This window comes from Pituophis catenifer, unplaced genomic scaffold, assembly GCF_029215685.1.
Source record: "Pituophis catenifer annectens isolate HBS135680 unplaced genomic scaffold, rPitCat1.0.hap2 SCAF_4, whole genome shotgun sequence".
NCBI lineage: Eukaryota > Metazoa > Chordata > Lepidosauria > Squamata > Colubridae > Pituophis > Pituophis catenifer.
Window position 1 is genome coordinate 115,049,916 of NW_027256884.1, and position 23,038 is coordinate 115,072,953.

Below are 23,038 nucleotides of genomic sequence, written 5' to 3' on the forward strand. Positions count from 1 at the left end.
ATTGAAACCCAGGAAGAATTTTCTTTTTTCTATCATATTGCCTGTTATATCTACAGTATACAGGTAGTCCTCGGTTTACAACCACAAGCAAGGTCAAAATTTATTTTGCTAAATGAGACAGTTAAGAGAATTTTGCCCCATTTTATGACCTTTCTTGCCACAGTTGTTAAATGAATCATTGTCATTGTTAAATTAGTAGCACTTTCTGTTGTGGCCCCGCCCTCTGAGCCTGTCCCATCGGAGGAAGAAAACTCCGAGCATGAGGAAGAGGAGTCAGCCAGGCCTCCCTCTCCAGGCCCCTCCCCTCTGGCATTGTCTCAGGTGCCGGCCGAGGGAGAGGAGATCAGTAGGGAGACAGCTGGCTCGGATCAGAGTGACGAAGAAACATCATTCCTGGACGCACGCCTCCGAAGGCGTGATAAACGTTTGCAGCAGCTTAGGAGGCGTGCTAGGGATTAGAACTGAGTCACTGGACCACACCCCAGAGACTATATAATAGAGGGTAGTGGTCAGTGATCCTTGTGACGAACAAAAGTAAACCTTGGATAGTCACTAAAGCCTCGTTCGGAACTGGGGAGAGAAATATTATTTCTGCTTGGACTTTTTGTACGCTAAGTACCTTATCTTTCTGTTTGTGAAAATAAAGGCATTTGGCAGACGGTGTGTCTATCGCTGCCAAGTGGGAGATAAGACCTGGGTGCGTTCCAAAGTGTTTCCTTAACCCTCGGCTGGCTGTGTTTGTGTGTGTGTGGGTACGGGGACAGATCACTTTCTTTACTGAATCTGAAGTCAATCTTCCCCATTGATTTTGCTTATCAGAAGGTCACAAAAGCTGATCATGTGACCCTGCGATACTGCAAACGTCATAAACATGAGTCAGTTGCCAAACATATGAATTTTGATCATGTGACCACAGGGATGCTACAATGGTTGTATGTCTAGAAGAAAACGGTCATAAGTCACTTTTTCACTGCCGCTGTAACTTTAAACGGTCACTAAATGAACTGTTGTAAGTCCAAAACTACCTATAATGCCACATGTCTACTTAGAAATAAATTGTACAAAGCTTCAAGCAATTGATTATAGGACTACAATCTTAAACATGCTTATTAAAACAACTTTCTTGCTTTTGTACATTTAGTTGAAAGTAATATGAGGATGGGAATGAAAGAATAAGACATAATTTATGCTAAACTTAAAATACCTGATATTCATAAGTGTACTGAAGTTCAGCATCCACCATCTGAATATAACATTTTTTATCCTTAAGATAAAATCTGAGTTGCTTTTTCCAGGCCCAATCATCAGTACTATTGACCTGAGCCGCAATGAGCTGTTGTACAGTATCAATGTTATGAATAACATCCAAAATCAGGGCTTTAAGCTTTAATTCAAGGATTCCAGATTCTGGGGAAAAAATATTACAGTTTAAAATAAGGTCCATTTATATGGTTTCACCCATTATAATTTGGTCATATGGTTAGAAATGAAAAGTTTCTAACTTTTTTAAAAACTGTAACATAAACGTATGTTGATAATTATTTAGTAATAATTCTTATGATATAAAAGATAACTAGTGCCTGTAGTTTTCTGAGAATTTAAAATTAAAAGTTATTATGCAGTGCAGTTTGTACTGTATAATTTTTAAAGAAGGGTAGGAGAAAAAATGAATGAATGAATGAATGAATGAATGAATGAATGAATGAATGAATGAAAGAAAAATAAATAAATAAATAATTTTTTAAAAACTGAAGAAAATAAAAAGATATGAGAAATACTCAATTCAACTGAATTGGAGACTCAAACCAAACCCAGAAAAATACTATTTTACCATTTTTCCAATCATGTAACATGGAAGGTTTTGCCCTTTAGTTTATAAATTATGCTTTGCAGTTTTATGTCATGTTTGGAAATGGCTACAGTAAATAAACCATGGTGAACAAAACGGTGGATTAACATAATATGTGAATTCTTCTTTTGTCAAATCAAGAAAAATTTAACAAATTGCAATATCAATTCAGACAACGCAGTGTTTGGTGGCATACAAAAGAAAGTAAAAAAAGAAAGAAAGAAATCAAGACCAACAAATACAAAAAACAGCACAAATGGCAAGAAGCCACACTGACTACCAGTATATTATGAGGATGATTCAAAGTCTGTATCAAGAATACGAAATCATTTTAGACTATTATACCTGCTATCTTCTTCCATACCTGCATTGCCTGAGTCTTCTATATTAGTATCTATACTGGTATAATGCTCCAATTTAGCCATTAGTTCTAATTCTATCTGTTGCAAGTTACATTCCTTGATTGCACATTCAACATCTTCTGTGAACTGAATTTGTTCAGCCAAACATAGAATCTATTGGGAAAATGGTATGCATAAAGAAGAACAGATTATAACATTTAATAGCATCCATGTTGACTATTTAAAGAAATCACACCACCTCATTTATCCACAAATCCACAATACTCTCCTGCTGAAACTCTAATAGGTTTGTCTAATAGATTGTCAAAGAGTTTATCATATCATTAATTCTGTATGCAGATTTAAAACAACTACACTTATTTGAATATTTAAAAACAAAGATAATCTGTTGAGTTCAGAGCATAGATTAAACTGCCAGTGACTTTTTTTTTTTAATTTGATTTATATGCCGCCCTTCTCCGGAGACTCAGGGCGGCTTACAATGCATTAAGCAATAGCCTTCATACTTTTGTATATTTTTACAAAGTCAGCTTATTGCCCCCAGAAACTGGGTCCTCAATTTACCTACCTTAGAAAGGATGGAAGGCTGAGTCAACCTTGAGCCTGGCAAGATTCGAACTTACTAATTGCAGACAGCTGGAGTTAAATTACAATGCATTAGTCTGCTGAGCTATCCAGGCTCCTAGTGCCTGGATAGCTCAGCTCCTAGTGCCTGGACTTGTGCCTCTGACAGAACAGGTTAGGTACAATCAACAAATGTTTACACTGTGCTGTACTTTTCGAACGATATACAAATGCAAGATATATTTCCATCATGAAGATGCTACTTGCAATGCAAGGAACTGGTTAGAGCAAATGCATCCTATCCTGAAATACAGTAACCCTGACTTGTAGTACCAGGGTAAAAATCATTGCGGTTGTTGAGCACTGACAATTCAATTTAACTATTGGGATAGATCCAGACCAAAACCACTAAAACCACTAAACCACTATCAGACTTCAGTTAATCAAGATTAGCATAAATCTTATTGATTTCAATGGATACTGTATACTGTGATTTATTTTGGATCTAAATTTAATTCAAAGGGTTGCATGCAATATTGTCTGTCAGTCACTAGAATAAAGTTTCCTCAAAGAAAGAATTCTACTCTTTACACAATCTTCAGTATATATCCCAAAGAATCAATGGAAGTTGTAGAGAGGCAGGTGGCTTGAGGGAATGGGGTTAAGTGCAAAAGAAAGTACTTTTGTCTGATGTTGTTCTTTTCAGATCAATTATTGAATAGGTATATTCAAACTATTATTTATTTTACATTCAAATTCAATTCCACTGAATGGTTGAGCTAAAAATTAATAAACAAATGCCACCATATATTCAAACCCCCTCTTCTTTGTAAAACTGAAATATTGTTTTTGCATAGAAAAAACAAACTAACTTACCTGTGAAGGAAAAAGCGATGGATCAATTGAACCCTGTAATTTTTTCCCAGTGGCTACACAGTCGATCAATAGTTTCTTTAATGTCTCCTTCATCTCTAAAGACAATTTGTTCAGCCATACCTAGCAAATAAATACATCAAGAAAACCCAATAAACCATGTTAACATACTTAATTTTGACAAATGGGAAATTGGGGGAGTGGGGGGGAGAGGAGAAGCTTACTTTCTTACCTCAACATCATTGGATAGCAGAATTTTATTTTTGAAAGGTACAGTTTCACCTTCTACAGATTTCATTGCAATAATATTTTTAAAATCTTCATCAAAGCTTACACTGTGAATTCCTGTTAATTAATGGAATAACGTAACATTGATTAGTTTAATATACATATGTGTAAAACCTTCTGTGTGCAGAAAAAGTGGTTTTGAATGGTCCATGGCTGAATCCGTTCATACAAAACTGATCTGCATAAGGGCTGAAATTAAGTTGTTCTAGGCAGAAAAGGTTTGAAGTGAGACTGGAAATAAGCCAAAGACATTGGCTATAGCAACTGGAAAAAGAATAGAGAAAATACTGAGAAGATCAGGGATGGGAAGTCTGGTGGGATGTTACAATAGGAGTCTGATCCATACTACTGATTCCACAATAAGGAACAGGCATGTGGACACATTCGTCTATTAGCACCTGTTATTTGGAATTAAATTTCCCTTGGAATAATGCCCAGAGTCCGATCTCCTGAAGTTTAAAAATACAATAATTTATGAGGTTTGAAGAATGATGACAATCAAGCATTTGATTATTACATAATTTACTTGATTGTATTGCATTGCATTGTGATTTGTATTGTTGCTGTATTGTGCTTACCTATAAGCACATCTTAAATAAAAGCATAATTACTGAGTGAGTGATGTGATTGCCCTGCCTATCCTGTAAATCAGAATTTTGATATTTGAATTAACTATTCAAATTTGAATTAAATATTCAAATTTTGTTCTATTATTTAGATGCTAACCTGCAACAGTTTAACAGAAGTTCTGCAATGTGATGGTTTGTTTTAGGTTCAAGACAATGCCTATTTTCTGTACTGTGCACATCCCTAATATGGTTCTATCTCTTTTTACACAAATATGAACTTGGATTATAATATGGTATTTAAAAATGGAAATTTATTTGAAGTCAAATTAAAGCATTGTTTTTGTTTGTAATATATTCATAGGTTTGTATCAAATTTTGCTCACATTACAATTCTGCCATATATATTTTAGATCTCTTATGAAGAGTCCTGCCATTAGGCAAGAATGGGTATGGAAGAGGACTGCAGAACATTATCTTCCAATTAAATTAAAGTATTAGCTAGAACTCATCATTTCTGGAAATGTCATAATACTACATGTATAAATAAATGAAAACAGCACTTTTTAAAGCTAAATTCTTATAAAATTTTAGGCAATCTCTATAAATAGATTTCAATTTACATTTATCCCAATTCCCATACTACTAGAAAAGAACATAAGAACATTTTTATTGCCCTTTCAAGGGAAACCTATCGTAACCAAAATCTTCCATTGTCAGAAATCTATAACAAGCCATCAAGCTTTGAAAACATTTATTCAGGTTATTTTAAAGTCTCATAGTTGAACCTAATATTACTAGAATTGATCTATATGTATAGATAGAGACTACTACAGTACAAATTTCTGTGGAAGAATGCAGATCTATCTTGCTAGCAAATAAATCAGGAAAGTATACATGTGATCAATAACAATAAATTGTTAGGGTGGCATGATGTTAGAGTCTCATGATGTCTTATATAACAGTGTATAAGGAGGGAATATTAGGTAAACAGATATCCTTTAAGAAAACCAGATGGTTTTTAAAAAGTATATCAAACCTTCCCACTGGAGTTTGGTGGCCAATAAATTTAAATAAATAAAATGCTTTTGTACAAATCTGTATACTTGCATGATTTAAGTGATTCTTTGAAAAGGTGTCAGAAAAATCCATTTTACTTCAGGTACTACAAAAGTAGGCATAGTAAAACATTATTTAAATATTGTTCTAAATATTTAAAATATTTAGACATTTAAATTATAAATATTATTTCTTTAAATCTTTTCCTTTACAGTACAAAAGTAGAATGGAAATGTTAGTGGGAAAACATTTGGTAAGCCTTTGGCATGGGAGAGGTTTTATACTGCTGTAACAGTGAGGGATGGGGAAAGTTCTGTAGCTCAGCAAGATGTAAGACATTACCACAGTGGAACAATCTACCTACGGACATTATAAGTCTCTGGAGGGCCATCTCTCATGAATGGTTTAATGGTTTTCTTGCATTTCGGTTGGACTAGATCAGTGGTCAGCAAACTGATTAGTCAACAGAGCCAAATATCAACAGTACAACGACTGAAATTTCTTTTGAGAGCAAATTTTTAAAACTTAAACTATATAGAGGTGCATTGTTATTAACTTAATTAGTTCTTTTTAACTACAATTAAAAAGTAGGAGGAGGGGGATGCAACACGCAGAGGGCCAAGTCTGCTCCCGTTCACCTCCCCACACTTGTTTATCCGTCCCAGAGAGCTTGGGCTACGCCTCCCTCTGACCCAGCCGCCTTCCTTGCTGGCATCACTCCTGAGCGAACTCTTCTGTCCTTGGCTGTTGCAAAGAAGCGGCAGCTCTGGGTGAGCCATGCCCGCTTCGTTCTCTTTGAGAGCTGTTTTGCACCTTGTTTGCAAAGCAGCTCTCAAAGAGAAAGAAGCGAGCATGGCTCACCCAGAGCTGCCGCTTCTTTGCAACAGCTGAGGACTTCTTCCGCTTGGAGCTCCAAGCTGCAGGGAGGGGGGGGTGGCTGCACCGCCGGCAGCTTCAGTGGGCTCCTTCCCACAAGTGGTTTGTTTTCTTTTGCCTAATTAAAGGCTGCTCCGCGCCTTTTGATCTTTCTAGCCAGCCACTGGCGCACAGCGCCGAAAAGACCTCTGGTCACTGCCGCCATCTTCGCGCATGCGCAGCTTTCTTCTCACCGGCTGAAGGACTTTTCGGCACTTTGTGGACTTTTTGGTATTTTGTGGAAGAGCCACACTCAAGGGGCCAAAGAGCCGCATGAGGCTCACGAGCCGTGGTTTGCCAACCACTGGACTAGATGATGTTGTAGTTCATTCCAACTGTACAATTTTTTTATTCTTTACCATTCTTACCGGCAAACAGCTTCTTCAGATGAGATTGGATAACTAATGGATTAGTAGACTGGCCCAAGATTTCCAGAAGATCATCATCTCCAATGAAATAAAATCTGGGGAATGCAGAACGCTTTTCCTATTTAAAAATAAATAAATTCAGATGGCCACTCCAAGACAACACAGTAATTATTTCTGAACCAGTTAAACTAACATCTTTTCAAAAAATGAATAGCTGTGAACTGAACATCTCTACTTTTACACCCAAACCCCCCCCCCCCATAATCTCCCTCTACTACTTGCTTGTTCTTCCAAAAAAATTTAAATATTTATTGGTCAAAGTACTGTAGAAATGAAAAATGAACACAAAAAGAAAGACACCAATATATGAATAAAAAAGCATAACTTGAAAGATGTTAGGTTTGTGAAGCATTTCAACTTCAGAATGAGTATAATGACACAGCTGTCATTTAAGATGTCACAGAAAACTGCTATATTTGCACTCCCACGAGGGTGTGCATATGTATAAACACAAATGTTTATTAATATTCTCAAGGAGATATACAAAATGTTAGTGTTCATCACCTGAATTCACAATTAAATGGAGTGATCAGAAATGTTTACCTCCAGGAATTCATTTAAAGATTTCTGACATCTCTGAAGCTGGTCAAGGATAGTAATTAAGGCAGTCCTTATTCCTGCTCGAGTATTCAAAGAAATTACACGATTATCTTGTTTGATATCTGCCATTATTGATCTTTAAAAGGAAACAACATGGTGTGAATTATGTGTTCTTTAGTTTTAATAACACAAAAATAAGCAATTGAAACTATTATTTATGACCTGAAGTATGAAAATACAAGAAATTAATTTGAATTTTACATACAATGCTTATGTTTTCCTCTGAGGAATGTAAGAGGACATTGGATTAAAAAACAGAATAAAAAGTCAACTGACCTGAAGTCTTCATCTACTCTGTTGAAGCGTGCTTGCTCTTTAGGCAAAGCTCCACGACCAAAAATGGGCTCCAGATACACCCATTTCCTCTGAATTTGATTTAGATTCTGTAGATATTCATCCAGTTCAGCAAGTTTCTTTTCCCAAACAGAAACTTTATCTTGGAAACCTTTGTAATATGGAGAGTCTTTCAAAGACTGAAGTAGGCAGCGATTGTCTCCAACTTGATTGACTATATCTTTCCAATCTTTAATCAATTTGATCATCCGGTTCTGGCTATCTTCATAATCTGTTAATGTAAAGACAGCTCCAACGCCCCAAAGCTCAAGCTCACGCAAGGCTTCTCTGATTGTAACCTCACCATGAGCCCTGCAGTTCAAATCCTGTTAGCAAATATAAATTAACATTAATTTAAGCTAATGATATAACTACAGTTATAGGTAAATCCAAAGAACTAAGAAATGTCAGACACTGATGTATAAAGCACTAGATTTACTTTTTAATTAAACATTATGGTATTAGCAATAGCAATAGTACTTAGACTTATATGCCATTTTAGTGCTTTACAGCCCTCTCTAAGTGGTTTACAGAGTCAGCATATTGCCCCCAACAATTTGAATTCTCATTTTAGCGACCTCGGAAGGATAAAAGGCTGAGTCAACCTTGAGCCTGGTGAGATTCGATCTGCCAAATTGCAGGTAGCCGGCAGTCAGCAGAAATAGCTTGCAGTACTGCACTCTAACAACTGCGCCACCATGGCTCACTTACATATTGCTATGGTATACAGATTTGTGATATATTTCCGAGGTCTAAATAAAATGAGTGACAAAATATAACCTCTACAAAATTATCTTGAATAATTAATCTTTCTATACTAACCAGCCAAATTATTTTATCAGATGACTGTTCCCAAATAAATATGAGAATTTTCTATAACACAATGTACTATTAAGGGTTGCTGTCTTCAAGAGCAGGTATAAAAACATTACTAAAACGTAATGAAATTTCTGTACCACATACGAACAATATATCAGTACTACATGTTGAAAAATATTATTACTTTCTTTATACAGAAAGAACTGATTTAGTCACTTTTTTATTAAACTTAGATAATAACTTTGGGGCATTCTTTGCTTTAAGTGGAAGCCAAAAATATGTCCACAAAATTTCTTCAAATCATTTTCTTCATATTAAAAGATAATTCACACCTTCAGTTCTGCTGCTTTTTCCACTATGACATCTGCTACTTTTAGGAGGTCTCCAAACATCAGAGTTCCTAGACTGGTACCCCTAGGAAGACCAAGAATACGAAAGAGGTCCAACCAATGATCTGATGACAAGTGTTCTCCCTTAACATATTTCAATATAGGAAGGGTCAGCTGTAAGAAAAAAACAAACATATATTAGCAGTTATTTTTCCTTTTGTAACAATGAATGTATTTTATGTTTAAACAATAAAGGATTATGAAAGAATCATGAGTTACAAACACTTGGAACAACTACATTCTTATACATGCAACTCAACAGTACTGACTTTAAATCTAAAAATTTAATATTATTTCATATCATTTTAACTTGACATCTTGCTTTTTATGAAATAAATCTAAAAATTATCTAAAAATTTAATATTTTTAATTTATTTCATAAACAGCAAGATATCAAGTTAAGATCCCGTACTTAATTACTACTAGATCTTAACAATACAGGTAAGTCTTCACTTGATGTCTATTTGTTCAGCAACCATTCAAAGTTACAACAGTAGTGAAAAAAAGGACTTGCAATCCATCCTGCATAAACAAAATTTGCACTCACATTTACAACTAGCTTCGATCCTGGCCTAACAACTGAATGATCCTGGGATTCATTCAATAACAGCATCTGGGATTAGTGGAACTGCTGCCCCTATGTGATGTTTTGCCTAATTACTGTGTTACTTAGCAATAGAGTTGACGGTCCAATTAAGGAAGGACTATCTATATGGGAATACTGTAATAATATTAGACCATCTTACAGAGCAATTCCAACAATTAGAGAAATAACAATGTGAAATGCTTTGAACATTTTGAAAGGTTATATGCTAAAATTAATTGCTGTAATCAAATGCAAAACTTACAAGGGTCTTCAAGAGATATATAACTGAATGAATAAAATATTGTATACTCTATAAAGATGTGTAGGTCTTAAAACCCTCAAAATATTCTAAACATTCCAATATTTCCTATTTGTCTTAATTCTCTCACACGATCATTTTACCTTGTATTGATCCACCTCTTTTTGCAACTTCACAGTCATTATTGTGTGTTCTTCAATCTTTCTCAGTTTTTCATGCCAGTTCAACAAGAATTCTTCAAATAGGTAGGTCTTACTCCTGCATGCAATATATATTAAAAGAAGTTCAACCACTATTATAATTAAGAACTATGTACAGATAGTCCTCAGGTACAATGGCAATTGGGACTGGGATTCCTAGAGCTAAGATAATGTGGTTGTAAAATGCAACACCATGTGACTGCATCACTTAGTGACAACAATCCTAGCAGTCCCAGTTGCCATCATAACCCCAAGATGCAAGGATTGTTAAGTGCAAACTGATGGGAGTCTACAGTAAGGTGTATGGAGCGATGGGGTTTGCAGGGAGGTGGGGGACGCTCTGAGCAGGATGCATGCAAGTTGGGAAATGCTGTGTTCTGACCTAGCTCCCCAAACACAACAAACCCTTAGAAGTGAACTCAAAGAGTGGCGGCAGCCCCAGCAAAAAGTTTCTCTCTCAACGCAGGCTAACAAGGCCGGCTGGCCAGAAGATGAATAGTTGTCTGCCACATCTATTCATCTGCGCTCCCTGCCTTTTATCCCCAGAGCTGGGGTGGGGCTTCATTAGCAGCGGTGGCTCTTCCTTCCCAAGGATCAGCCCACGGATTTCCACTGCTCTCCTCTTCTCTGCCTTCTGTGCATCTGTGCGTCAGGCACTGGACCCAGCTGTTCCTTCTCTTCCTCATCAATCACCTCCAAACCTGGGGCTGTTGATTCTCCATCTGAGGGCTGACAGATGGCCCAGGCTCCACCTCTTTCTCTCTCTCTCTGCCAGCTCCATTCCCACTTCCCCCTCGGAGCTCTCAGGTTGCCTTGATGCTGGCCCTCACTCCCATGCCTCCTCCTCCTCTGATTCAGCTGCTGGAGGGGCCAGCGGCCGACAGGCCACAACATGCTGTGTGATACAGCACTAGTGCAGGAAGACCAGGGTAAAGGATGGTGCAACATCTCAAGAGCATGGGGAGACCACCGGAGGGGACTTACCAGAATGACAAGTGACTTTCCATGCCAGCTTCCCCTTTGACTTTGCTTGTGGGAAGCCAGCAGGGAAGGTCACAAGTGGCAATGAGGTTACTGCAGGGTGCTCCAAAGTTGTAAGACAATACGTTGAACTTACTGTCAAGCTCCCAAATCACAATTGCATGACTGGTGGTGGCGCAATGGCTGGAATTTTAAAGTCTATTTGTAAGTGCTGCAACTTCAAACTGTCACTGAACATATGGTCGGTAAGCAAAGACTACATGTAATCTTAAATGTACCTAAATGTAATCCAATCTTCGTTGGCTTTTTCTTGAAAACCTTCATAAAATTGTTCATACAGTGACCAAACTTCAGCACAGCATTCAATGTCTCTGCGTACTTCATTGGCTAAAGAGAAATCGGGCTCTTCTAATTCAAAGTGACAACAGTCGTTACTGAAGAAAAAGAACACAGCAATAAGTTATTTGTAAAAATAATAAAGGCAGAATACCCCCCAAAAATGTTACATTGTATGTCAAATAAATATATCTAAATATACAGGTATATAAACTGAATGCAATAAATAGAAGATATAGTGATATAGATCAGTGGTCCCCAACCTTTTTATCGCCGCGGCCCGCTGAGCGCGCGCAGGGGTAGGGGCACGGCCCAGGAGCTTTTGCGCATGGCCCATTGCGCACGGCCCAGGAGCCTTTGCGCTGCAGCGTTTATGTCTCCCGGCCGCTGCGTGGCCCGGTGCCAGGTACTCCACGGCCCGGCACCAGTCCGCGGACCGGGGGTTGGGGACCACTGATATAGATCAATTAGCAACATCCTGGAATTATGGGAACAGTGAGAATATATATCTTCTATGTAAGCAAATATTTCTTTCTTCTATTTTCCTTCAATAGATACATCAATAGATACTTTAACACAAAATGCTTCAACCATCATAAATGTTACCCAGTTGCCAAAGGTCCAAATTGCGATCACGTGACCATGGTGACAGTGAAAAAGTGATAACTTTGAGGACAGGTCATAAATCATTTTATAAACGTTTTATGACCTGTCATAAATTCAAACCCTTGTTAAACAAACATTTGCAAATCAATGACTACTCTAGATAAATTTGACTTCAACTGATTTTAAAAAATTTAAGTTGAATGAGACCTTCTTAGTATTTGATGAGAGCCCATCAGGAAGTAACAAAATATCCTGGAAAAAGGCCATGGCAAGCCATTGCTAAATGATCACTAAAATGACTACGTACTCATGAAAAACACCAAAAGTCAAATTTAAGTTTTATTTATTTTTTATTTGTTCCTATTTCTATACCGCCCTTCTCCAAATAGGACTCAGGGCGGTGAACAGCCAGAGTAAAAAACAGTACATACAAAATTTAAAAACAGTATAAAATAATTAAATATTTTGGCCGTAAATTAAAACAACCCAATTTAAAATCAATTTAAAATTTAACTCAAGCCAGCTTGAGTTGAAAATTTTGTGGGTTAATAATATGTTCATAATTTTATAATGTTAAGCTTTAGTAATGAATATAATTGTGTATTAGTTATATGTTCAAAATTACCCACATTATAATTTTTTACAGCTATTTCTTTTTACAGTAGAAAATTATCTTTACTTCAAAATTAAAGTAAAGTATATTGTGCCACGTAAGTTTTAGAAAATCGGATGAGAAATTGAAAACTGATAGAACTTTAATTTTGTTTTATTTTTATTTTATTTTATCCTAATAGCTGATACTTTGCTTTCAAAAATTATATTTACAAAACTATTCCTAATATGCTGATATTTGTTCATACTTATACAAAAATAAGCGTACACTAGTTTTTGCTTTGCATCCTCAAGTTCATCAAACTCAATTTTCTTTTCCTTTATGATCTCAGCACTTCTCTGTAGCACATCATGATGTCCTGTTTCAATGACATCATCACTAGGTTTCAACTGGTCCCACCGAGCTTTAAATTTTTCCAGTTCCTGAAGGTAGGTATTAACACGGGTTTTCACATTGCCTTTCATCACTTCGACCTGAAACCCAAAGAGTAAGTAAAACAGGAACAAAAGGATTATTAGTTTATTCTAGAAACAGCTATATATTAACAGGATTGCTATAAAAATAATGATTAACATTGTTCTAGGGGTATCATGTTTTCCCCAAAATAAGACTGGACCTTATATTAATTTTTGCTCCAAAAGACGCATTATGGCTTATTTTCCAGTTAGGTCTTATTTTGGGGAAAATACTAAATGCCTCCGTCTGCTGACGATCTTAACTAGGGCTTATTTTGGGGGTAGGGTTTATATTACGAGCATCCTGAAAAAACATGCTAGGGCTTATTTTCTGGATGGGACTTATTTTTGGGGAAACAGGATAGTTTATCAAAATATCATATTATTAATTTGTAGTCTCAAATACAATTTTAAATTAGCAATGTGGTGTTTGATACTTTTCTTAAAAAGAGTGAAAGGAATCTTGAAACTGAAGATATAATCCAGATCTTGCCTTACCACTTCAAAGTGGAAGACTTACAGATTCGAGCATATCCCAAGTTCTGGAAAACAGTACCAATAACACTCATGTATTGGCTTTGGAAGTAATCAATATATATGTGGAAGTGCATGCTGGAATCTCATATTTGTCCATGAGTTTTACTTATCACATTGTATCTTAGGTTTAAACGGATAATTTTATAAAAATTCAAAAATTCAGGACAACCCCTAGAAACTTGGGCATTTTATGTCAAGTTTTGAAGGCGATATAACTGTTCTTAACTCAGACCTGATGTGTGTGTGTGTGTGCACGTGTGTGTATATGTGTGTGTGTGTATGTGTGTGTGTGTGTATGCATGTATATGGAATGGATTTATATATATATATATATATGGAATGACTCTTAGTTACCTGTTCTTTAATCATCAGCTGATGACTCTCCATCATTAACTCAAATTTATCCCATGTAGCTCTCAAGCTGCCAATTGTTTCCATGCCCCCACCAGCCACAGTTCGCAGAAGCTTGTTTTTACTTTCTGCTTCTTGGAAAAGGAGAAAGATCTAAGAAGAGAGATTTGATATTTGCATAAAGTTCAAATGCATAAATACATTTGTATGATCAATAAATAAATCAACATCATCTTTTATAATTATTTAATATTTGGAGTAGAAGAAAACAAATGTGGATGTGTACGTAGCATGTAGGCAACCCTTCAAACAAACATGTCTTTTCTTGGGATTGTGCAATAGTGCAATAATGAAATACATATGGCAATAATGGAACTCAAGAAAGTCTATTAAAAAATCATTAACAATTTTAGATAATATTCATATTCTAGAAATATTCAGGTATCAAATTTGTTCAGTTCTTGATAGTAGAGAAAATATTACCTCTTCTTTTTTGTCTTTTATGTTTTTATATTTTAAATTATCTTCTGTTATTTCTTCCACTGACTGGGGCCTTATTACTAAGATATTCATAGCATCATTGAGAAATGAAGAAATATCATGCTGATGACCTACATAAACATCAAGAGAAAACACAATAATAATTGTGTCAATAATTGAGTCAATAATAACAACAACAACAACATTCAATAGGTGGACAAAAGTGACAAATCCAGTCTAAAAAATTGGTTGATGTTCTATCAACCATAATATCCCTATGGACTAATTTGTAACAAGCCATCCATCAAACATTTAGGATTAAATCTCCCATTATATCCCACATTCTTTTCATGTGCCACAATTATAGGTAAGTTATACCAATTAGTGTTCATTGTTTTCTCATTGATTGTATAATTGAATGATACTAGACCTCTGGTATATATTATATTGATTGTTTCCAGTTGTCATTTTTGTATTAATTATATTGCATTGCTGGTCTTCATTTTAATTTTCTGTCCCACATCAAGAGGAATCATTCTAACATAGATAGCCGTATAAATTGCTAAATAAACTGACAAATAAAGCTTCTTTGGAGCAAAAAATTTTTATAGTTAGACATTTTAGACTGAACTGAAATGTGTGGGTCATAAATCTGTATTATCAGCCAATCAGGACACAAAACAAGTGAAAAAGCAGAAAAGAATGCTGTTTGTCTTTAACTCAGCCTTTATTCCAAAAGGAAAGGATTTGGCTTATAAGAGAATACACCAGGCATTATAAGATTTATGTGGTTACTCTTAGATGGGGTGGAGGAGGGATCCAAGCATTTTGCAACACCAAAAAGCTTATTTATTTAGTTTCTAATTATAGCTTGCACATTCCTGATTCAGACTAACCTAACCTAAACACAGCAGTAAAGTTAGAAATGATGCTATTCCTCAAAACGTGGTTTTCCTCCCGTTCATTGTAAATGAAAATGTCAAGGAAGAAAATCCCTGAAAATAGCTGAATAAAATCAACCTTAACTGACTCCCTCTACTTGCCAGAACAAGGTGAAAATTATTGGGAAAGATGGCATTTTTCTTGCTTCCTCGGGACTCCTTGCTACAGGCTACAGTGTTCGTTTAGGGTTACAACTGCACAAAAAGACTAGCTTTCACTAAAAATTAACAACAGTAAAATCTAAGAAAATTTATTTAGTGAATTAAAATTTCGGAATATTTAGTCACATTGAAATTAATAGTAATTCTGAAGCTGCAAATTTAAGAATGGCTTCTTAGATACAAAGCAAGATTAGAAGGTACTCCTACTACAGTAACAAGTTTTGATATTTTTCTATTCCTCTCTATTTTATGTGATTTTTTAAATCTATTGAATATATTTAAATATTATAAATTCACAACATTTCAAGTAATTAAAATAATACTCTAGGCAAAATAATGTTCTTTAAAGAAAAAGCAGGAATAAACGAACAGCTATCTTCTAAATAGTTTTTCTTCTGAGCATTTACCTTGTATAGATTTTCTCAAAGACATCACTAGAGCATCATACAACTTCTGGATAAGATAATCGATGACAGACTTCACAGGATTACAGTTCACTATGAGGCAATCTACTTTTACAATGCTTCAAGGATTAGAACAAAATAATTATATTTCATGTTATTATATGACATTTAAAATAAACCCCAAATTCTAATAAATGTTATTCAATCAACCAAATTAAGCTATCTTGTTTGTTCTTGATAGAAGTATCTTGAGATTTATTGGGTCAGGGAGGAAGGAAATGCTCCTTAGAATCCCTTATAATGGGACAATAGCAGACTCGGCCAAAGCAATTTTGAAGGAAATTAGAAAAGAAACTGATGGAACCCATTGGCTGAGATTTTCCCTTTACAACAGTTTTTGAAACTCAGGACTAAGTACTGCAATAAAAGAGTGATCCCAAAAAACTTATGCTTCTAAGACATCTACTATGCTGTACCTTGGAAGACGTTCCACTTCTTTGCCTTTCACTTTTAGGGTTTTGAAATTTTTCTCCCAGTCCTGTTCTTTGGCAAGATGAATCTCCACCAAAGCTTCCATATCGACTTGTCCAATTATCACCCATTCCTTCAACACGGAGGAAGGAATGCATATTTTTATTTAAACCATATGTTACTCATTTCAGTATGTGTCTATATAAATCCTGACCATTTAGGTAAATAAACAGAAAAAGAAAAATGCTTCAAATACATTTAAGTAATCAGTAAAATGATTCTTTCCTGCTTTAATCCAATACCTTTGGTTTGAAAGTTTAGCTATGCAGCTGTTCACCACTGCTTATACTATTTACTACTACAGCTACCCCTCACTTATCACTGGTAATTGTGATTACCATCACTAAGCAACAGGCTCATAAGGTGTGACATCACATGACCACACAAACCTACAATAGCAGACCTGGCAGTCCCAGTTAGGTGAATCCTGCATAATCACAGCCTCTCTCAGCCACATGATCACCTGCCAGCTTCCTGATTAATGTTGCTTGTCAGAATATTTCTTTAATATTTGACTGCAGTCTTTATCTCAAAAATGCCACAATTAGAACAAGAATTGTTATTAGGGATATGTAATAATGTTGCTTCCCAAAAACTACTTCTCAGCATGTGAAAGCATGAATGCAGCACTTGTTGGTGAACTGCATATAATAATTCCTTTAATGAGTTGACAACCAAGGTGCTGGGTCCACACTCCTATGCATTCCAAAACAGCTCTTCGAAATTCACTCTGAAGCATTGCACCAAGTATTCTGCTGCTACAGGATGCATATGGTACATCTGATTACATGGTAAATATTACATGAGTGATATAGACAATTTGAACTGTGTTATAAATATTCCTGTCTGCCTTTTGACATCTTGAGTTGTGTATATCATCCAGGTTATGACATAGAAAATGACTGGCCTGTGCCCAGTGGTGGGTTTCAAATTTTTTTACTACCGGTTCTGAGGGTGTGGCTTGGTGGGCGTGGCATGGTGGGCATGGCAGGGGAAGGATACTGTAAAATCTCCATTCTGTCCCCAATCCAGGGGAAGGTTACTGCAAAATCCCAATTTCCTTCCGATCACCTGGGACTTGGGAGGCAGAGAATAGATGGGGATGGGGCCAGTCAGAATTTTTACTACTGGTTCTCCAAACTACTCAAAATTTCTGCTACCGGTTCTCCAAACTGGTCAGAACCTACTGAAACCCACCTCTGCCTGTGCCGTATGGAGAGACTGCCAGTGCTTGATATGAACAGACAAAATGATTATACAAGTGAATGCATACTTCAAAAACATCTGTCCTAAAAAGTGTTTGAGCAAAAGCAAATATTTGCAAACCTTAAATTGATCTAAAACTTCTGACAGTCTGCGGAACAAGTCTTCTGCTTTGCTAAATGTGGTCAGAAATCCACTTGCATTTCTTTCAGTCATGACAGAAAAGATGCACTCTTCATCGGTCTCACTTACTCCCTTAAATTGATTAGGGATAGAAATGAATCTCTTCATCTCTCTGTAATACCTTGCTCGTACTTCTTCAAAGGGGGGTTTGAATTGCAATCTTCCTTGTCTGAAAAATATTTTAAAAATATTATTAATTAACATTTTATAACATTAATAACCATATCAAGAACCCAGTAATCTGATTATAATTACTCCTTTAAAAGATATAGACATCATGCATTTTTCATTGTCTTATCAACCTCAAGAACATCTTACTTGTAAGTTAAATCAATGTTTATTTCCGGCAGATTTTCATTGAGTGCTTCCAAGCCCATCTGATACTGATGCTCCAAAGCTTTGTAGAGTTGGTGGTTCCAATGAAGTCTCCATGCTTTCATGTTATTTGAAAGGAAACCCTATAATTTGATGGTATTCAGGTTAAAAATTTTGCAATTAATCATGGACAAATTTATAGAGAGACTATAGAGGAACTTCTCTCAAGAAAACTGTATGTTTATGGAATAACTCAAAACATGGCAAACAACTAATTAAACAAAAATTCAGATCAATAATTTCCAACTAAATCAGCTCAATGCAATTTCTTGGAGGAACAGAATATATTTGCATGCCTTAAGCAACAGTCAATCTAGACTTTCCCCAATACTGAAATTCTTAGGGGTTATTATAATGGTATATGGGAGTGACCGTGAGAGACAGGGGGAAGAGTCACAGTCAGGATAATGGTCAGATAAGAGGTTGCTTAGTCCGCAGCAAGAATGTCTCAGAAGGAACCGTCCCTAGTTTAGGAGACTGTACAAGCAATGAGGGGACAGAAATATACTTTCATACTTGCAAGATTCCCTAACTATAATCTATAATAAAGTAGAATTAGTTCATCTGGATGTGCTTCTTGTTTGGACTACCTGGCAAGACTGACATGAATACCATTCCCTGAAAACTTTGTTCAGGATTATTTGATTTAAATGTAGATGTAAGTAAATTTCAATTTTCACAACAACAAATACTTTGCTTTGAATTACAATGACACTGCTTTGATGGGTTTCCAGTAGTTATTATATAGTATGCAACTACATCTATTCTACTATAGAATAGTGCTAGATAGGAAAATACAGAAATGTATTGTAGGTGGTTAAAAGTTGTTTCCAAGAAATCCCAACAAATTATAGCATATGCTTCTATTTTAACGTTTATTTTGCCGACTGTCATGAAAAATTAGAAGAAATATCCTGTCACATCAGTGAATTATACAGACAGTAGCATTTTCTGCTATGAAGCTAGATAATTCTATGATGTTCCTAATATTTTAAATATTTTCAGTTACTTGACAAACTGATAATTCTGTTTTTGCCACAAATGTTTTGTAAGGTTAGCCACACACACATTTCCATCCTATTTCACTTAAAACTTAAGTAGCAATAAATTCATGCCTGTGATTCAAGGCTGGAGAATCCTCCCCGAAGTTCTTGTAAACCATCTTTCCAACGCTGCTGTTGACGAAGTAGATCAATGTTCATCAGGCCAACAACCTATCAAGAAGAATTACAAGCATGCTGCACTTTATTACTGAAATAAAGAGTAAAAAAATAAGAAAATAGGTTGAGGAGATGAAACATACCTTTTCTACGAAACTCATATGCCATTTTCTTAACTTTCTATTTTCTGTGGCAAGCCGTTCTGCTGCACTTTGGAGTTTCTTGATATACATGTCTAGTTCTTTAGGATTGTCCCATGTAATTTGTCCTTCTGCTTTTGAGTGCTGCCAAAGAAATACTTCAAGTAAGTAAACAATGGAATTCTAATGATGTTCATAAAATGAAGAGTTCTCTCTGAGCATGTTTACAGAGCTTGAAATGAAGGAAAAGGCAAGAAGTAAAGGGAAGAAACCAGATAAAGTACATTTTCAATTGCAAATGAATTGTGATTTTCTTTTCTTCTTTTCTTTTTTTTTGGCAGTTTACAATGTATTTATTCTACTACAGAAGTTTACAATCTATACTAATTCTATACAGGTCAATCCGATTCAATATTGTTATATCCATCATGGAAATAAGGGTAATAGCAATAAATATTCGAAAAAAACCTTTCCCTGTTCTATCTCTGTTCCTGTATAGCTGCACCAGAATCAACTTAGGTGGTGCTTGATTCTAAAACAACAAACAAATAAAATTAACAAGAGTTCAGCATTTTCAACTGATTTTAGTCCTGCCTCTAGGGCAAAGTCAAAGTCACCCATAGGCAAGCATTTTGGAGAAAAACAGGTATGTATATTTCTATCTCTTAAGCATGATTATTGCAAACACTGCTTCCCAACAATTTGTAATCTCTGGCCTTCCCCCAAAATTCATTCAAAACATCAGCTCTCAAGAATTCAGAATCAAATCCCGTGCTCAATCAAGAAATATGTACAAACAGAAAACCTTCAAGCTTTTAGAAGACAGAACGGTAATAAAAATGAAAGTAATAAACATGCGATTACTTTAATTATCTGTTCAAATGCTAAAGCCGACTGCAACATCATTGGCTTCTGACTGGGAATCATTTGCTGATCAATACTGTTATAAAAGTGTGCCACCTATTAAAAGAAATATAAATCCATAAGGTTTAAATGCCACATTCATATTTAAAATAATTTATTTTTTTCCAATTATTTTTATTCATCACTTAGCTTTCCATTTAATGTACAGTTTTAAATTTCAACTACAGAAGACTCTACTAAATCTTACTGATTTTCAATTCCAATCACTTTTTGGGACTAGACTGGACTAAACATTTTAAAGGTATTTTTGTCCTCTATAAAGCCATATTAACAATCTCCTCTGTTGTTTGCTTTACACTAAATGGGGGGAAAAACCATACTCTGAAAGTAATAATATATAGTAATAATATATAGACATAGTGGAGGGTTATTGGTTTTTTGCCATATATGAAAACATTATAAACTGTGAATTAAAACTTTGACAAATGGAAAGCAATTTAAACGAATGCTTAACAATTGCATGGTGTTTTACATTTCTTCTAATGCTTTGCTGCATGAATTAAACTGACAAAGATACAATGAAGCTCAATGTTTTAGTGCAAATTTTACTGCAAATTCAACCATAGCCTTTCAATTTAATATCACAATCAGTTAGAATTCTACATGAATTTTACATTTTGGAAATCAGGTAGAATTCACACTTTAGTAATGCTCATATATGTAATGAATTACAGCAGGAGTAGCACTTAGAATAAAAATGCTTTATTATAAACCATTTATCTATCTATCTATCTATTTCGCTTTCTATCTATTATGTATATTATGTCTGTTACACAGCCTCCCATCTCATGCATGACTACCTTGAAATTATAATTTAGAATCAATCCATGAATTTCATAACATTTAAGAAGTTATTATACCTGTTTGAGAATCACTGCTTTTTTGCAAAATTTATCAGCAGTGTTTGAAGCCTGTTGTATTTTGACAGGAATGACAAACCCAAGTGCAGAAAGCTGACGTACTTCTCTAAGGAGAGTTACCAAGCGATCTGAATAATGTATTTTTAAGGCTCCATCGGAATGATTAAGTTCCATGACAGGACTGTTGGCCTGTATACTAAAATAAAATTGCAATATTAGTCATTATATTAGAAAATATTATCTTTTTATTCCGTACAGTATCTACAGTCTTCTATGTTCTAGAGCAGGGGTCTCCAACCTTGGCCACTTGTGGACTTCAATTCTGGGAGTTGAAGTCCACAGGTCTTAAAATTGCCAAGTTGGTGACCCCTGGTCTAGAAACTAGCTATTAATTTGCCTAAGTAGATTTTAAATAGACTTATGCAAAACCCTGCAAAATCAGATGTTGTAAACTGCCTTGAGCCTATGCAGTAGAAAGTATAAAATCAACTTAAATAAATGATATAATATAATTTCTCTTTTGGACTGTACCAGTCTGATTATTTTATGTGTGAACCAGCAGTTTCGCAGAACTTAATCCTCTGAATCAGGAGCAGTTTGTGGTGTTCTTACATGATTTGGCCCATTTCACATTGAGCTTCATGTTCAGAACTCCAAATCTTTCCAGTCTAAGGACTGGCTAGTGGAAACCTGCTGGACCATCTTCTGATGTTCCTCAAAATAGTTTACCCTGGACTTTTTTATGTGCACCTAATCTTAAAATTGTTCTTACAAAGTCTAATATTTTATACTTACCAAAGACCAGACTTTGGGTTTGAGAGACCTGTTTGAATGTCCCTGGACCAATCATCAAACTGTTCTTGTTCATACATTTTTAACTGTTCTAGATGATCATCTGCAGTTTGTCGGAAATTTTGAAATCCAGATAGGTCTGAAAGAAGGGCCTCTGCAATCTTAATGGCATCATCCACCTTAGATATTGAAATAATTGAAAAGTTTAATTGCATTTGGCATGTTTAATGCTACTAAAATATTCAAAGCTAACACAAAATATAGAAGAGGTTTAAAATCTCAGCATTTTACACTTTTGAGATTATACAACCACAGGATGGGTTGCTTAACAAAGTTCAAACAATTCAGTTGCAGTAGCAACTAAATATTCTTGCATAATTGTAATTGATAGGAACCCAGGAGTTGTCAATGCATAGCACACAGACCAGGCTTTAGATATCAAATATAATTTTTTGTCTAATGTTAACTCATTCAGTTCTCCTGCATTCTATAATCATTAGATGTGAAGTGGTCCACAGGAATCTATGATAATCTTCTCTATTATATTATATCTATATCTATATGCCTATTTTCAAAGTGCAAAATGTATTATACCTTCCAGTCATTATTGTAAAAACCTTAAACCAAGCATGTCTTTTCCCAAAGTTGCACAGTAGCTGTGAAGGCAATATGCAAGTTCATTCCTCCAAGCACACATTAAGCCTATTAGATTCATTTTATAGCAACTGAAGGTTTCCTGCTTCTAATTAGCAGCATCTTACTGCTAATAGTCTAGGAAATGGGCATGCAACTAGTTCCAGCAGAAATAGAATACAGGGTCTGAATACAGGGCTTCAAGAAGATCTAATAAAACAATATTACCAATAAGGCACAGAAACCTATTGAACAGCCTCACAGAAGCTTCAAAAGAACAC

The 23,038-nt window shown here is 35.4% G+C and overlaps 1 protein-coding gene across 2 annotated transcripts in view; it reads right to left on the reverse strand.

The window, feature by feature from the left end:
• DYNC2H1 (dynein cytoplasmic 2 heavy chain 1) overlaps positions 1–23,038 on the reverse strand; it is a 152,252-nt gene that overhangs the window by 113,022 nt on the left and 16,192 nt on the right. For both annotated transcript variants that reach the window (XM_070943969.1, XM_070943968.1), the window contains exons 11-32: positions 22,128–22,303; positions 21,333–21,528; positions 20,413–20,508; positions 19,552–19,692; positions 19,364–19,462; positions 18,192–18,331; positions 17,814–18,042; positions 16,433–16,560; positions 15,960–16,075; positions 14,453–14,580; positions 13,973–14,122; positions 12,894–13,099; positions 11,350–11,505; positions 10,034–10,148; positions 8,989–9,159; positions 7,781–8,163; positions 7,448–7,580; positions 6,845–6,962; positions 3,881–3,993; positions 3,652–3,771; positions 2,214–2,364; positions 1,205–1,407 (exon numbers count right to left, since the gene is read on the reverse strand). In XM_070943969.1, coding sequence (XP_070800070.1) covers positions 1,205–1,407; positions 2,214–2,364; positions 3,652–3,771; positions 3,881–3,993; positions 6,845–6,962; positions 7,448–7,580; positions 7,781–8,163; positions 8,989–9,159; positions 10,034–10,148; positions 11,350–11,505; positions 12,894–13,099; positions 13,973–14,122; positions 14,453–14,580; positions 15,960–16,075; positions 16,433–16,560; positions 17,814–18,042; positions 18,192–18,331; positions 19,364–19,462; positions 19,552–19,692; positions 20,413–20,508; positions 21,333–21,528; positions 22,128–22,303 — 3,468 coding nt within the window. The remainder of the gene's footprint in view (positions 1–1,204; positions 1,408–2,213; positions 2,365–3,651; positions 3,772–3,880; positions 3,994–6,844; positions 6,963–7,447; positions 7,581–7,780; positions 8,164–8,988; positions 9,160–10,033; positions 10,149–11,349; positions 11,506–12,893; positions 13,100–13,972; positions 14,123–14,452; positions 14,581–15,959; positions 16,076–16,432; positions 16,561–17,813; positions 18,043–18,191; positions 18,332–19,363; positions 19,463–19,551; positions 19,693–20,412; positions 20,509–21,332; positions 21,529–22,127; positions 22,304–23,038) is intronic.